Below are 17,490 nucleotides of genomic sequence, written 5' to 3'. Positions count from 1 at the left end.
GGAGGAAGATAGGAAGGGCTGTCAGGGTGTTCCGACAGCTCACTTCGAGGCACTCTTATTGAGCCGTCTGAATAAACAGTCGACCGATCCGAATGGTAGAAAACTCCATCGGAGCTACACTGCCTTGCTGTTCTTTTGATTCTGGCCATAGTGTCCTGCACAGACACGGAAACGGTCGGATTCGGAGAAGTCCGCAAAGCAGGGTCTTTGGCCAAGCATTCGGCACTGCTAGTTCTAGATTCAGCCGTCCCCGGTGACCGGCTGATCACTATCCTATGCCGTGCCGCATGCAATTGGGGAGCCATTTTTTCGAAAACAAAGAAAAAATGAAGAGTAAAAAGAAAATACAGGCGTTACCTTTAGAAGAAGGGAGAAAGACGCCTGGTTGACTAAAGAACGGTCGGACTGTTGGCCGAGTGTCGGATGCTTGAAAAACGCTTAGGGAATTTTGAGATTCTTTAAGTCAAAAAGTCCAAGATTCTCCAGAGATTCGCCAAGGTGTGAATCCAGGGGGGGGGGGTCAAACCTCACTATTTATAGGGGGGTAAAACCCTAATTTTTTCCCTCCAATAAAATTTTTGAATCTGACCACTCAGATACTGACACCTGTCACAAAAGTCACGTGCAATGCAAATGATTTGGGTATTTTATACCCGGCCAGGTGGCCCAATCAAAAAGCGCCACGTGTCCTCCGTATAGGTGCCATTTGGACCTATGGAATGATGACACGTGGAGGGTGGACTCTTCTCCGTCCTACGTGGACTGAAGGTCCAGCAGGGACCATTCAGGTGGCGACACGTGTCACACAAAAAGTGCTTCAAAATCCTTTTGGGCACAGTGACACGTGTCACTCAGGCATTGGCCCTGGGATGGCGGCCTTCTAAGGCCCAAATCCCGAGGCGCCGCAAAAACGGCGTGACCTAATTCCTAGGTCACCAGATCCTAGGAAGGCACACTTTTCAAAAGGACCCTATAAATGGGGACATTATGTCATTTATGACAGAGAGAGAATTTTTGACACGCAATACGAGACAATACGTCACTTATCTCACTTTACCTGAGCTTGGAATCCAAGCAGATAACTTTACTTCCGCACGTTTTATTTCCCAACGTTTGCTGACTTAATTTTCGGAGGCGGACCCCCAACCATCCGGAGGTCCGTTTGCTTTGCAGGTACAGGCGTCCTCAGTTGAATCCAGTTTCAGTGTTGTAACTCTCCCGAGGGACAAAAACCCCGAAACAACTTCCATTGCATATTATTTGCTACGATTAAATATTTTTTCTCTGTACTACTCATGTCAAATCGTTTCAAATAATATGTAACAGAGGTAGTATAACTTTGGTAAAACTCACCACAAAGAATTTTTTTTCTAAAATAAGATGCTATATAGGTTCTCAAAAACTTTTGTATGCCCCCAGTTTACAATAATTTTACTGTACATCGAACATTTTGCGAAAAGTGACCTTTTTCCACAAAAGTGACCCTTTTTTTTCACAAAAGTGACCCTTTTTTCCACAAAAATGACTCATTTTTTTCCACAAAAGTGACCATTTTTATTCACAAAAGTGACTTTTTTTTTTTCCCAAAAGTGATCCTTTTTTTCACAAAAAAGCCACTTATTCAGGCTTATCTACTTTCATAAAGAGATTTATAAGATTGTTGAATGCCTATACTTCATCTCATCCATCTTATCAGAAAGAGCCAATACTTTCAGTCATCTTTCCAGTACAGTTACAATTCAAAGAGCTCCATATGAAGCCTTTTTTCACTTCAGAAGGAAGACTATCAAAAGTACTTCTCTGCTTTGCAAACACCCTTAGCTTTACAGAGTACGACATACCAATAGGAAGTGCACTTTAATCACATACGAGATACGACATACCAATATACCAAGATAGTATCAAATTAGCAAGAATGCTTAAATTTGTCCTTCTCCATCCATTCAAGGATCGGTATGAAGCAATATCACAAGATTCAATCATAAGAGAAAATGATTTGCAACAAAAAAAAAAAAAAAAAAAAAAAAAAAAAAAAAAAAAAAAGGAGAGAACAGGAAAGCAAGAGTAGAGAAAGAAACTGAAAGAAGAAATTAAAGCACTCAAAGAAGATCCAGGAAATGAGAAAAAAAAAAGGAAGAAGGTGCGAGCAGCGAGCCGATTTACAATATCGTTATTGTAAATTGGATTTTAATAAATTTTTGTGATATGTTCTAGTTTAATTTGTGTCGTTTGGTTCGATTGAAATTGGACACATTTGTACGCTAATACATACAGAGTAAAATAATACTACTAGTAAGTGGTTAGATTTGTTTAAATGTTTTAAATGTTTATTTTTAATTTTCGTTATTTATAAAATTACAAAATTAAAAGTATCTATCTATCTATAATCTATATAACTAATAACCGTTGATATCATTTTTTTTTTCAATGTTGTACGGTACACGTAGCAATATTTTATGAAAAGATTTCCCGCTCAACTGCTAATTATTTTTATTTTTGAAACAAAATGCTAATTAATTTTAAACAGATAATGGTGATTAATTTAAAATAAAATACCTATTATATTGGTGATTTATGTTGATATTAGATTATTAGTCTTTATAGGACTTGTTAACATAGACACATAGTTGAGGTCAACTAAATTGAACTTATGAACATTTTAAACTCAAAATTTTTTTTGACAAAAATCAAAAGATAAATTACTGGTAAATCCGTACATCGCACGGGTGATAACCTAGTGTGTCAATAAACAATTATCCAGATTGAACTTTTCAAGTCTGGTCTGATTTTAAAAGAGAAAGCTCATCTTAACTTCAATTTTCCTTTATATCATAGAAGAAAAGAAAGAAAAAATGTTTGAAGAGATTCCACGGATATGAAAGGGATATGTACTACACATATTTTTACATATTAAGCAGCTGAAATTAGAAGTTGCTTATCATCTCTTCCGGCCTGATACTGTTTTCTTCACAGCTCCCACAGAAACTAAGAACTCATCAAGGGAAGATAATGTTATCATATCATCTGGCGGGAAGTAATTGGCAGCCTTTCCCATGAATGAAGCGAATAGGAGTGATAGTGAAGGCCTAGTAACATATTGCTCACCCAAGAGGTCATCCAGAAAAGAAAAGGCAGCTAGAAATTCTGATCTGCTTGCCTTTATTGGAGCTGCAAAATGTGCAGGAATTATCCTCTGGAATTTCCAGTCTCGAGCTATCCGATCAATCCAGTCCCTCACCTAAATGTTTATTACATGTAATAAATATAAGTAAAATGAGCATTAGCAACTAGCAAGGGTCTGGAAAAAATTTACTACGTATTACAAGTTTCACACAAAATTCAGAACACTACTTAAGCTTGTGTACAAAGAAAATTGAGAAAAGCTTTGTAATTTTCTTTCTTTGAAGAGAAAGCAAATGCCCTCAGAGAGTGTTTAGTTGGGAGGAAAACAATTTCAAGGAAAAGCGGTTGTCCCAATTAACTTTGTTTTGTTTGTAAAGGTGGGAAAGTAATTTTTCCATAGGTGAAAAAGAATTCTTCCCAATGACGGAAAACATTTCTTCTCCAACAGGAGGAAGACACATTCTCCTCCTGTTTTCTCCTATACATACTTCTCCCATTCATCCTCTCCCTCCTACTTTCATTTTTCCTTGTTCTCTCTAAATTTTCCTACAAGGTGGAAACTAATATATATACTATTGAATTTTTTTCCAGAAAAGTAAATTTCCTATAAAAATGTTCTGTCCATTGCAGCTACATTAGCTTGCATGTTGCATCACTTCCAAGAGATTGAACTACCCGTCACTTCTGGCAGAATAATAGTAATAAATAAGTACTCTATGAATCTGAGCAAAAATGAAGTCATAGTATAGTAGTCAGCAGTGCAGGGTCAGGCCTTGTTGAATAAAGGGGTTTGCATTACATTCTTGCTCAGAATAAACTGAATCACCAAGTACTTTCCGGTCTATAAGTTTTTTCCATGCTCCCACTTTCCATTAGAGGGTTTTTCATGTACCAACTTCTACATTGTTCAATTTTTGGCAAAACACATTTTACTGTCTTAACCTTTTTTTTTGGAAAATTTGCCAATTACTACTGCAAGTTAATACCACTTTGTAAATTACTACCGCTAATTAAAAAAGTTGTGAATTACTACCGCAAAAAATTTTAAGATGTTGCGATTACAACCAAACCCCCATTAAACCCAACTATGACGTCATTATATCACTTTAACCCATGGTTGAATCTCTTAACCATGGTCAAACATGGGTTAAAGCCGTTAACCATGATGTCATTATATCCCTAACCCATTTTCTTTTTTTGGGGGGGGCTGGTTAAAGCCCTTAACCATGGTCAAACATGGGTTAAAGGGATATAATGACGTCATAGTTGGGTTTAATAGGGGTTTTGTAGTAATCGCAACATCTTAAAATTTTTTGCGGTAGTAATTCACAACTTTTTTAATTTGCGGTAGTAATTCATAACTTTTTTAATTTGCGGTAGTAATTTACAAAGTGGTATTAACTTGCGGTAGTAATTGGCAAATTATCCCTTTTTTTTTCCCAAAAATGTTTAAACCTTTCCATTCATTTCCGTCTTACTTTATCCACATTTTGCTAAGGCCACCACCTTTGTATCTCTCAGTCTCTCTCCAACTTTGTCCCCATTTTCTTACCCCTGCTAACCTCTCCTAGAAATAACCAGTCAAGAGTGAGTCGGTACATCAAAAAAAGGAAAGGGAGTATTTGGTTTTGTTGGTCATAACCAAAACTCAAAATTTTCCCCGTTGCTGTCTCAATTTGATAACCTATTGACTAAGATTCTCGAATAGTTACCCATAATTCACTCCAAATACCCTCTTAGCAGGATACAGAATACAAAGACTATCATGAAACCCATCCAACAGTAGATTCCGCTTTTCTCCTAATCACTAAGATCTCATGCTTGCTACTCAGTGAGCTTTTAATAAAATCATGTCTACCATTCAATTTTAAGCCAACAACAATTTGACTCAAACTCTCCCTTATTATATGTCATGGTTGGTCTCTACATCAACTAGACATCAATAATGCCTTCCTACAAGGAATTATTGATCGCATCCTACTGAAGTTGTAGTAAAAATAAATCTCATTCGTATAGGAAACCTGCTAAGGCTATCTATGGTATAAGACAAGCCCCGAGGCCCAAAGGCTAGGCACACTGAACTTATAAAAAAAAAAAACTTGGCCTCTGCAATTTTATTCTGATTCTTCTCTTTTTATATCAGAATGGCACACATCAGCTCTATCTATTGGTCTGCATTGACAAGAATCACAAGATCATGGTCAAGAAACCATCTCTCACCCACTTAGATACCTATATTAATCATCTTATGATAAGGTGGTCTCTTAAGTCCCAACCATACATAGTAAACCTTTTCAAACACCATAGGATGTTTTGCCACACCTAAGGTTACACCCACCCCTCACTCAAATAGAAAAATAATTTATCCTTAGAAGCAACTCATGATAATATTAATTCACTTGTATATATATTCCTTTTGTATCAAATAATATTATCAAAATAACAAGTAATATTACAATCTTTTGTTTCTAAGGATAGATTTATCCTCAACACAGATGGTTTAGCCAGAACCAAGGCCCTCAATACAAGATCGGTCCCCATGTGGCCAATGGCAATGGCCATGTGAGGGGATTTAAGGGTTTTCCCTCCCAAATATACCTTATCCCCAATCCACACAACCTTAATAATAGCAACTAGATTCAGCCACCTTACCACTAATCAATATCCTTTCCTCTCTCCCCTTCAAAAAAAGGGAGAAATTAAAAAAGAGTAACACCTCAGTAAAATGGTTCTGTCATACCTTTTCAGGAACTTTGCTGAAGACCAATGTTTTAACTATAGGAGAGACAATCAGCTTCTGGGACATCTGAGTAAACGTGGCATTTGGTTCTAACAAATTTGATGGACCAAGAAATAGGATCTGGAGAACCATTCTTTCCCATCCTACAGCAGAAACAAACAACTATCTATTAATAGATCCAACACCAGAAAAAGTCTGGTTTATAGATAAGGAGAAAAACAACGGCTAACCTTTCTGACGATTCATTGAATTGTCAACAACCGGTTCATTTGGGACTTCTTTTCCTTTGCTAAGAATCTTTACAGCTAAACCATTCTTTGCCGATGCCAATAAAGACTCTTTGCTGATACAGTCTGGGGGCTGCCTCGGGACAAAAATCACGGCATCAGTCACCAAAAGGGATCTTGAACGCTTGTGATAGAAGGCCACCTCCACATATGGCCCAATACCTTAAGGTTTGGAGCAGTAAAATAGAACTCCGAGTTTAAAAATCTGCTAGTAACTTTAGTATATAAATTCGAATATTGTCAACAGAACTTATATTACCAACTTCTGGTGAGCTCAGAACTTTCTGTTCGATTTCATCAGACCATGGAGTTGATAAATCTTCATCCTGCAAGGTTTTGGAGCGAAAGATACCAAAAAATTCAAGTGGTAGATTCAAGGGCCAACTCCATTGCCTAGGGGCCACCCATATCTGAGCACGGGGAAACTTTCTTGAAAATGGTCCCACAAATATTTTATGTTCATAAGCAAATGTTGGCAATACAATGAATTCAACTGGAGCCCCAAGTTCCTTCACAAGCTGCAACAGAGGAACATATAATCAATGATCAGCTCACATGTTTTTTGATAAAGTAAGCAGATGAAGCAACTACAATAATATATATCGATGTTGGCAAAGTATAACCTTTTGTCATATATTCTATACTGTGTTTGACGTTTACAAGGATTACAATGAACAAAAAAAATTTGTACAGAGAAGCTGAACATGCATTAAGTAAACTAATTAAGTCATGAGATTACAATTACACAAAGCTACCAAGAACAAGTCAGGCTTCAACTTTCCCAGTCTAATTTTGACAAATAGAATTTGTATATTGCCTAAGGTTAATTAAATTAAACAGTCCAATATGAAATGAAAACATAAATAGACAATATAGTCGTGATTAATAGAAGACAATTAGAAGAGAAGATTATTTAATTTAAGCATCTACTCAAAAACAGAGAAATTCACATGCTACCATAATAATCAACATAATATTTCGAGTGACTGAACCTGGATGCACTCTTTAGTTGGAGCAATGGGTGCATGGACCCATAATCCTCCAGACTTGAGCTTGATGACAGTCATGCGAATATTTGTGGAGACACTGCTGAAGCCTAGAGCTTGTTCTTGTTCAAATGACCATATGCTATCCTTTACAATCTGAATAATCAAAGAAACAATGGGTTTGAGTTAGATTAGCAAAAGGAATGTATCGGTTACCAGCTATGTTGCTCTTGGGTACTAAGTAGAGTCAGTACCCAACACAGGTACGTGCCCAAGACTTGGCTATTTTGTCAAAGTCTCCATGAATTTGGCACAAAAAGAAGGGTTAAAGTGTCTTGAGGATTCAACAAGGGAGATGAAATGAAAAGTCCGTGTAACATAGATTACAAGAGCATTAAACACTAGTGAGTTATCTTCTTCAGCATCTTGTGCATTACAAACTTGTGAAGTCACATACATCAATTATACCTAGTACCTCTACTCATCAACCCCTTTGACAGTGTGAAGTCACATACATGAGTTATACCTAGTACCCTCTACTCATCAACCCCTTTGACAGCGTGAAGTCACATACATAAATTATGCCTAGTACCCTCTATTTCGGGAGGTGTCTTGAGGATTCAACACGGGAGGTGAAATGAAAAGTCCGTGTAACATAGATTACAAGAGCATTAAACACTAGTGAGTTAGCTTCTTCAGCATCTTGTGCATTACAAACTTGTGAAGCCACATACATCAATTATACCTAGTACCTCTACTCATCAACCCCTTTGACAGTGTGAAGTCACATACATGAATTATACCTAGTACCCTCTACTCATCAACCCCTTTGACAGTGTGAAGTCACAGACATCGATTATTGATTATGCCTAGTACCCTCTATTTCAGGTTGTTATAAAGATGAATTGTAGGCACCATCGCGATCTTTTTGTTTCGAATGATTGCTAATACCATAATTCCTACAGCTCAGAATGCACATAGCATCAACAATCATCAGCATCTTTTATACACGAGCTCATGCAAGCAATACAAAGCCAACTGAATACTAATTTCTAGAAACTTCAGTATAACTCTGTTATAACAGAATTGTAGAAATAAGAGTTGCATCTGTAAATAGCTTGTAATAATCACTATAAATATTAGATGCTATTGAACTTATATTATAATATCAACAACAAAAATTATTTCCCTCTTTTTCTCTCTAAATTCTTCTAAATAATAAAGTTCATAATACCACGAAATTCAACACTTTTTAGGGGGGATGGTATTAATAATCAAACAAGAACTGAAACTATATAATTAATTATTAATTAAAATATAAAAGAAGAATTTAGATAAAATGGGTTACCTCAGTTCGAATTGTGCGTCTATTAAGAAAAGGACCCAAAGGAAACGGAAACCCGGTAAAATTCAGATAAAATCTTCCACCATTACTTGTACTACTAACAGTTTTGCTTGAAATTGAAGCCACCACCAAACTAATTATATTATCATTTCTCCTCTTCTTTTTATTGGAATTTAGCTGCAAATATGGTAGATTTAAAGGAACCCCACTAACAAAATTAGTACTTGAATCTCTTAAATTTACTGGGTTTTGCAGAAACAATGATTTTTGGCATGAAACACCACTTATGGTTGCCACCATTTTTGGCCTTTCAAGGTATTTTCTGGTTAAATTTTGAGCAATTTTGTTTTTCAGAGAAAATATGGCACTGTTACTTGAATCGGGGTTGGTTTTACGCCACGTGGAGATGTAATGTGATGGACCTTAATTGAATTTCTTTTTTCTTTTTTACACATAATTGAAATTTAATTTGGAATTGCTTTGGTCACATTTTGTGTGTTGTGTGGCTATTGAGACATTCTACAATAGTCTAGCAAAATGTCAATAACTTTTGAAAGTTTGGCTCTTTAACAATTTTGGATTAAATATAAAGAGTTTTAAATGGGTTTAGCTTGATTCGGTTATGAAAGATTCAATTTCATACCAATTCATGTTGAGTTAATTGTCCAGCAAGTTGACACAAGCTTACTTATTTGGCTATAAATTATTGTGAATTGAGTCAATAGTAGGTTGACGATTAAAAACCAATGAGCTGGTTATGTTTTTGGGGAAAAAAAAAAGCACAAGCACCACAAGAAATTGATCCTCTCCCCATCTCCACTCTGGTAACCGCCCCTTCCCTATTCCTCATCCCGAAACCGCCCTCATCCCCTAACCCCCACACCGAATCAGCCCACCCTCCCCTTCCTTAGCCCCCAAACCACCCACCCTCCCCATCCCTAGCCCTAAAACCACCCCCTCCCTTCCCTGACGTCAAAACTAATCTACCGTCCACCGACACCACCATGCGTCCTGTAATAGTTATTGATGATTATTGATTGATTAATTGATATATGAATATGAAAATATCTATAACATTATCTATTTTCTTTATTTATTAAATAAGACAAACACTTTGGGCTTATAATGACTCTAACCAATAAGGGCCCTCTCCGTTAAAGACGATATCATTAGAAGTCCTTTAAGCTTGACACTGACCCTATTGCCATTGGGCTACCCTACCCAATAACCAGGTCTAGCCGTGGAAAAGCCACTCCTCTTGCATCCTCCTCTAAAATCCTACGAGGCTCCATAGAAGCATTGTCTAAGATAATAAGTCCATTTAATTGAGTCAATCACTGATTATCTACGACCTAATTACCTTCAAAAGTCAAGATCAAGATTATGTAGTTTATGGACCTATGGTACTACTTTCATACTGGAAAGATTATATAAGTTGTGATAAAATAAGTAGTTTTTATATTATTATTTTTTTTTGCAAATTTGTTTTGCTATGGAAAATTGTGTTTTTATCTAAATTTTAGTGGCAATTTGAATAGTCAAAGGGGACACTAAGTTTTCACTCCACTCTTCCTTTTTTTTTTCTACACACATAGTTATTTTTTTGTCAAATTTTGAAACCTTTAATTGTTGGGTTTCGATGAGTCTAACTCACTGCGGAACAAAAACCTGACCCCATGACTCCCTCACAATTAATACTACTAAAACGACATAAATAGAAAGAAAGAGAGAAAAGACGATCTTACCCTTGCCGCGTCTGTAATACCTCATATTTTTATACGTATTCTATTTTAAATAAGTATTTTGTGGGGTATTTAAATAATTTAAAATGAATTATTTATGACATTTTAATTATTTATTTTAAATAAGTTTGGAAATATTTTTAAAAATGAAATTTTTGTTTAATTAATTATTTTATTAAGTGGGGATTTAATTTAGGTTAGTTTTATTTTAGTAAAGTTTAATTAGGAAAGGGATTAGGAAAGAGTAAAAAGGAAAAGTTTAGGTAAGAAGGGTTTCTAGAGAAAGGGGTATAAATATTCAACACTTGGTCAAATTAAACTTTGCCCATAGTGGAGAATACCCAAAGTAAACATTCTCTCCCTTCTCCTTTATTTTTCTTTCCTTTTCCCCTTCCCCTTTTCGGCTCACCACCGTCGGCCACCACCAGCACCAGCCGCCAACAGCAACGGCGCCACCAACAACCTGGCAGCAGCCGGCTGTGGTGTTGTGCTGTTGTTCGGCCTCCTCTTTTCAGGAAAAAAATTAATATTTTTCTTTTTCTTTTGTTTAAATCCTAGATCTAATTATAAATTATGATTTTTGTACTGTGTCAATTTTATGATGATTAAGTATGGTGCAAATTAATTTTCAAATTTTAATTCTAATTAAAAAGCCCCAAATTTGAAACCCTAGATTCATAAATAATTGATTATTGAAGGAATATGATTTAGGGTGGTTTAAACCTTTAATTTTAGGGTTTTAAGCGTAATTACAGCAAGTTTTTATTAATTTATATTGCTGGAATTTTTGATAGCATACTAAAAATTAAGTTTCTTGAAAGAATTTAAACTACCCCTTAATTGGGATTAAAGTATGAGGTTTTAAATACATTTTTAGCTTGTTTTAATTAAATTATGAGTAGTTTAATAAGAGTATATATTGCTGAAAATTTGTGTGGAGTAGATTTTAATGCTATATTATGTTTTGGTTTGTAAGTGTAGGCGTCGGTCAAGGTGCATCTACGTTAAAGCATGTGGTGAATATGCTTGGCACTCCTAGGAAGTGGGAATTGACATTACGATTAGGGACAACGATTAGGGACAAAGCAAAGTAGGGAGCCGCCAACAAGTTTTTAAGGAACTTGTAAACCGTTCACGGATCATTTAAGGCAACCACAATTAAGGGACAACGATAGGCAACAACGATTGACCCGTGAAGGTTACACCCCATTCATAATCCATGAGATTTCTAACTCCATATGGTTCGAAACCACGAAAGGAGGATCGGGGATGATGGTACGAAGTGAGTCATGGAGTCACATTCGCCCGTATTGGCCTCTACTCGATTCTTATAGTGAAAAGTGATTCCTGCGATCTCAAAGGCATACAAACAAAGATTCAATTTATTCCAAACTATTATTATGCTAAATTGGTTGAATATTAATGCAACATATAATTCTAAAATATTAGTGATCACTTAATTAAACAACAAGATTAAAAAGGAGCCTAAACCGGTTGTTCAAATTATCTTATTAGACGTGATTTTCAACTATGTATTCCCTTTAAACATGCAATATGGTGATCAATAAAAAAAATAGAATAAATATTAATATTGGAAGAAATTCAATAATAATAGTGTTAGTCAAATCAAATAATAATCATAATCATGATACAATAAGAATAATAATAAGAGTAATTAAGTGATTAATTACTCACTTTCCGCGTTTCCTTGAATTGCTACATCATGAATACACTGTTAGTAACTTCAATTAAAATATAAATCAAATTGAAACAATTAAACTAAATAAAAGTAGAGTTAATTTGGTCCAAACCCTCAGTTAATTATACCTTTCATGCCTTGGTTTAAGGACGAAACCTCGGGTTAAGTATGGACTCATTGGAGTGCTTAAAGGAAGGAATAGTGAAAGAATGGGGAGGCTAGTGTTTAGGCTAAAGAGGGAGAAGAGAATTATTTAATGATCAAGCTTGTTGATGATTGGAAAAGGGGTGATATGACCTCTATTTATAGAGAAAAAAAGAAGGGTCGAAGAATTAAGCTAAGATCCGAATTAAATCGGAACAAAACTCGATAGACTGCAGTTTTTGCGGTTTTTGTTTTTATCATATCTTTTGATCCAGAAATTGGAATAAGATGAATAAGATATCATTGGAAAGCTCTTGAAGTCTTATTTCTAACCCAATTAGAATAAGATTAAAATATTTTTTAGAATAAAAGATATGGACAAAGTAGTGAGACGGTGTCAGTTTTGGATAGAGTTTGATATTTTATTCATATCTTTTCCGTTATAGCTCGGAATTGATATTATAATATATCATTGGAAAGATAATTTAAAGGGATATACAACTATATAAAATTTGGATAAAACTATGAGGCACGAAAATAATATCTGTCTATCTTTGAATGTCTTTCAATTCGAATAAAATTAGGACTTTTAAAAAAAAGGAGTTTTATTCAATTTCAAACTCTTTAATCTTATCTTTTCAAAAAGGATAATTAGGATCTTTTAGAAACTTATAGAAGTTTCTAATTAATCCTATTTGGTTTAGGAATTGTGTTTTGGGGTTTTAAGATGTCCTGCGGGTGAGTTACAATTCCGAGACTGGAACCGGACGCCTGTACCTGCAAAACAAACGGATGCTCCGGATGATTGGAGATCCGCCTCCGACGGTCAAGTTAGTACTTGATTAAGGAGTAATTAATGCAAAAATTAAAGTGATTGGGTCTCTCTAGGTGAGAGAGTTTAATGTGTGTAATCTGTGTCTTCTCTCTTAATGAGGATTAAGGGAGGTATTTATAACCTCGGGAAACGTGCCAATCTAGGTTTAGGTTAACCTTGGGCTGATTGGGCTTCCCTCGGAAGTTAGGCCTTGGTGACCAGTTATCCCAGGTGTCATGGGAAGGACACGTGTCGTGTCGTAATTGGCCCATAGTGGACGGATCATTGCTTGACACGTGGCAGGCTCCTATTGGCCCATGTGACGGACACATGGCGGAACCTGATTGGTCCACTTGTCAGATGGTGATTGGTGGGGAAAAATCCCCTAATCATTTGCCTCTCACAGGTGGCACGTGACTGGTCGCGTGTTACCTGTGACAGGTATCACCCTGTAACAGGCGACGGCCTGCTACAGGTGTCACTCGGCGAGAGGCCGAGAGATTCTCCCGCAAAAATTTTGAATTCTGGAAGTGACCCTTCGCCTTCTCACTTCGCCTATATAAAGGAGTGTTGACTTCGATCATTTTCACACTTGAAAACTTTGTAAGAGAACATTCGGACCCTTGAACTTGTTCTGACATTTTGGACCCTTTCTGCCTACCGCCTGCTCTGACAAGCCGACTGCAAAGGATTTTCAGAACTTCATCAATCGTCACTCGTTCAGGTAACCGTCGGTTCTCTTACTCTTAATTTTCTCTTTACTTTATTCTTTTTTTGAAATGGCACCACGGAAGCACACGACACGACCTAGGTTAGTGATCAACCGGTCACCGGGGACGGCTGAATCTAGGACTAGGAGTGCCGCCTGCCCTTTTCTGGACCCATCTTTGCCCTTTATACAAAGTCCGATTGTATCTGTGTCTATGCAGAGCATGATGGCCAGAACAAAAAAAGACTGCCAGGATCTCAAACTCAGACGGCTCCTCCCACAGGGTGCCGATTAGTGAAACATCTGACCAGGCGCTAGATGTGGAAGTGAAACAAAGCGGCTTGAAAGCCGGCAGTTCTGAGGGAGGAGTCAAAGTGACCCCTTCCCATTTTACAGTTGACAATTCTACATTCTCTCCTGCTCCTTTTAAAGGAGAGAAGGCGGGCCCCTCCGGGAGAGGGGAGGAGTCGTCCTCTTCGGACTCGTCAGAGGACGATTCCGAGTCTAGCTCTTCTGGCCATGCTTCTCTGGACACATAAGAGAAAAACAGTCGCCTACAAGAGGCGAGGCTTTCTCACGCAGTTGAGAAGGGGGACGATTGGGCGGAGCCATCCGCCTCTCACCGAGAGCAAAATACCCCCTACTACTGCACGGTACCTCGGGGCCGGATCACAGCCATGCAAGAGAAAGTGGAGAGCTTTATCGCAAACCACACAATGGGCCCCGGATTTTTAGTGTTCGTGCCGGATCCAGAAGATACAATCGTCTGGCCGGCTGGTACCAGTTATGATGGCGCCTGCTTTCGCTGCTACGAGGCGGCCATCAAGGCTGGGCTGCGCTTCCCACTACATCCGGCTGTTCAGCGGATCTTGGATGGGTATGAGTTGGGGTTATGGCAGTCAGCCCCGAACTCCTGGGTCAACGTACTCGGCTATGTGGCCGGGTGCGAACTGCACGGGGTGGAGCCAAACTTTGAGGCTTTCGCCCACATGAACTACCTCAGCCGGACCCCTAAGGCAGGCGGTACCGGCTGGTATCAATTGACGAGCCACAGGGGCTACCTCATGACGAGAGGTAAAGCAAACAAATGGAAGGACTGGCGGAGCACCTTCCTTATTATTGAGAGTTCAGACACAGAGCTGAACAAGCGCTTCAACAGATGGAACAGGAATCCGCCCCTTCTTGCAGGCGGCCGCAGCATGCCGCCTGTTCCCCCCAAGGCTAAAAAAGAGATCCTAGATAAAGGACTCTTCAAAGTAGAGTCGAAGGTGAACTCTACTTCAGGGGTACGAGAGCAAGTACCCCTGCACTGCGTCCCGAGCTTCAAATGGCTCTACGACGAGTACTTTTTGGCCGCCTGTGGCCTCAGCTGTCGGTGCTCAAGAGGTAGCCGGCCTGTCGAATACTCTGTTGTTCCATGCATTTCGTGTTATGACTTTTATTAACTTTGCTATTTGTTTTTGCAGCGGACGCCATGAGCAAAATTACCGCCTCCAAGACTGCGGCGGCCATGTTGCGGGCCTCCATCATGCAACAGTTTTCAACCGACTCCCTTAACAAGGGGGCACCCCTGGTGGGCTTCGAACCTTTCACCCTCTTTTTGGAGTTGTGTTTATGCATATACTGACTCTTTTCTTCTTTTTTAGACGGGCGCTCCAAGAGCTTCTTCTTCCCAACAGCCGGACCCCAAGGCCCGGAGGACGACTGTTGCCAGCTCTCCTGGTTCTGCCAGGAAACATGTGGCGGCTGAGAAGCAGCCGACCACTTCTTCTAAAACTCCAGCTGGGCCACCTAGAAGTATGAAATTATCCTTGTAAATGTTAGACTTGCTCCCTTCTTTACTAGGTCTAATCCGTTTGTTTATGCTTGATGCAGGCGGCCCTCAGGAGCCTGACTTGGTCGAGGTGGCCAAGTCTATGATCAAGGTCGTTCCTCCAGCTGAAAGGGAGGCGGTCAGGGGTGTCGGCACCCTTGACCTAGACGGGATTGCAGGAGTCCTTGCTGAGGTATGCTTAGCATATTTTTGAGTATTTGAATTCCAGGACGCCTGTTTTCTTTTTTGTTTGGAAACTGACGCCTGTTCCCCTTTTTACTTAGGCCCTGCTCCGAGTGAACGGCCTTCGCAAGCCGCTTGACCGGAAGAACAAAGAGGTAAAGGCTGCAAAAGCTATGGCCGCCTCTGACTGTGATAAGGCAATGTTTCAAATTGCCCAAAATGAAGTTCTGACCATTGATATTATTTATTATCAGGCGCAGGCTACCGCCGCTATCCGGGCTCAGTTAGAGGCGGCCCAGAAGAGGAATAGCGAGCTGGAGGCGACCATCAACAACCTCAAAGCCGAGCTAAGGCCTCTTCGCCAAAAGATGTCCTCATACGAAACCTTGGAGAAATCCTTGGAGAGCGTAAAGGTACGCCTGGTGACCCAGGAGAAGAGTCTTACTCAGGAGCTCTCGGAAAAGGCTGAGCAAGAAAAGAAAGAGCTGGTCCGGGAGATGATGGAAGACTCTGCTCAAATCCAGAGCATGACTTGGGGCCGCCTCTTCCCCAATGCCGACTTTGCCTCATGGGAAAAAACGTACCGCCAGTGTTCTGATAGATATAATCAAGAGATCCTGGCGGCTGCTGAGGAAGAGGCGTTGGAGGAGGAGGAGCAGCCGGTAGTGGCGCTTGTGCCGCTTGGGGTAATGCATCAAAGAAGGATGCAGCTGAAGCCGAGTCCAGCAAGAAGAGTGCTGACCAGGCGGCAGCTGCTAATATTGAAGATCTGCCCCCTTCTTAAGCTTTATGTCTTCTTTCCACGACATGCGTGCCGTTTGTTTGTATTTACCCGGCCAGGGGGCCGGGGCTCTGAATATTTTGCCGGTCTTTAATGACCGACTTCTTTTTAATGAATTTTTTTTGTTTTGCTTCAAATTTGTTCAAGTATTGAATTATTCTGATATCCAATTGTACACTATACCGACTGTTTTACATGACCGATAGTTGCAGACAGGTACGGATAGTTAGTCACGCCGCCTATGCCCCTGGACGACTGGTTGTCTGTTTCCAGGCTAGACGATCAGTCAGCTATTTATTCAATCGGTATTCGAACCATTTTAAAGACTGGATCCCCTTTAGGCAGGCGGTCCTGTCCTTTGTAAAATTAACCAAGTAGGAAAGTGGTTTCCTACTTGTCATGTCTTTAGGCTAGAGACTTTAGGCCGTCTAGGCCGACTGTATGAACACCTTTTTAGTTTCAAACTAAAATTTTTAGGGAGTGACCAAGTAAACATGATTGTTACCTAGTCGCCAAGTAATTGAGTAGTAGAGGTATCAAGCGGTGGGTACCGGTTTTTCCTCTTTATTCGCCAATGTTTTTTGGCTTTTAACTCATAGGTTGTTAACTTAGCAAGAGTAGTGGTTGAGAGCCCCTGTTTGCTAAAAACAGGCGGACGACTCATACCTTTTAGGCTCCATACTAAGTTTGAGAGAGTGACTATGAGTTAACTTTGGTGTTACTCAGTCGCCGTCACTCCTGCTTGAGTAGTAAAGGTACCAGGCGGCGGAGGCCGGCTGAACCTTTTGATTCGCCAATGTTTGTTGGCTATTAACTCAAGAGGTACCCCCTGCATTTATCCCAAGTAATACAGGCGGTCATCTGACTTAGATGCCAACTGCTACCACTGGTTTGGTTAGTGATAGAGTTATCCTTGTCTCAAAAACGGCTACGTGGTTGCCCTTGGGGACAGTCGTATAGGTGCCGTGTAATTAGTTTATAGAGCAATGTTCCACCCAAAAGGGAGCTGCTCTCTGCGACGAATTTCATCCGGAGGGATGCCACCGGACGCCTGCTATGATGTTGGGACAGGTCGTATTAGTTTTGAAGATTGGATCAGTTGGCTTGGCGCTTGGTCTGATCAT

At 39.3% G+C, this 17,490-nt stretch overlaps 1 protein-coding gene across 1 annotated transcript; it reads right to left on the bottom strand.

Annotated features, from left to right (window-relative positions):
• Positions 1-2,807: 2,807 nt before the first annotated feature.
• LOC110734179 lies at positions 2,808-9,016 on the bottom strand. The gene is made up of 6 exons (XM_021914229.1): positions 8,485-9,016; positions 7,143-7,292; positions 6,410-6,668; positions 6,094-6,312; positions 5,864-6,006; positions 2,808-3,238 (listed from the first exon to the last, which is right to left on the bottom strand). Exons 1-6 carry the CDS (start codon positions 8,779-8,781, stop codon positions 2,939-2,941), a joined length of 1,368 nt encoding a protein of 455 aa, XP_021769921.1. The 5' UTR covers positions 8,782-9,016; the 3' UTR covers positions 2,808-2,938.
• Between the last annotated feature and the right edge of the window lie 8,474 nt (positions 9,017-17,490).

Source organism: Chenopodium quinoa, unplaced genomic scaffold, assembly GCF_001683475.1.
Source record: "Chenopodium quinoa cultivar QQ74 unplaced genomic scaffold, ASM168347v1, whole genome shotgun sequence".
Taxonomy (NCBI): domain Eukaryota; kingdom Viridiplantae; phylum Streptophyta; class Magnoliopsida; order Caryophyllales; family Amaranthaceae; genus Chenopodium; species Chenopodium quinoa.
Note: the sequence above shows the minus strand (reverse complement) of the source record. Positions and strands in the feature narration are given on the sequence as shown.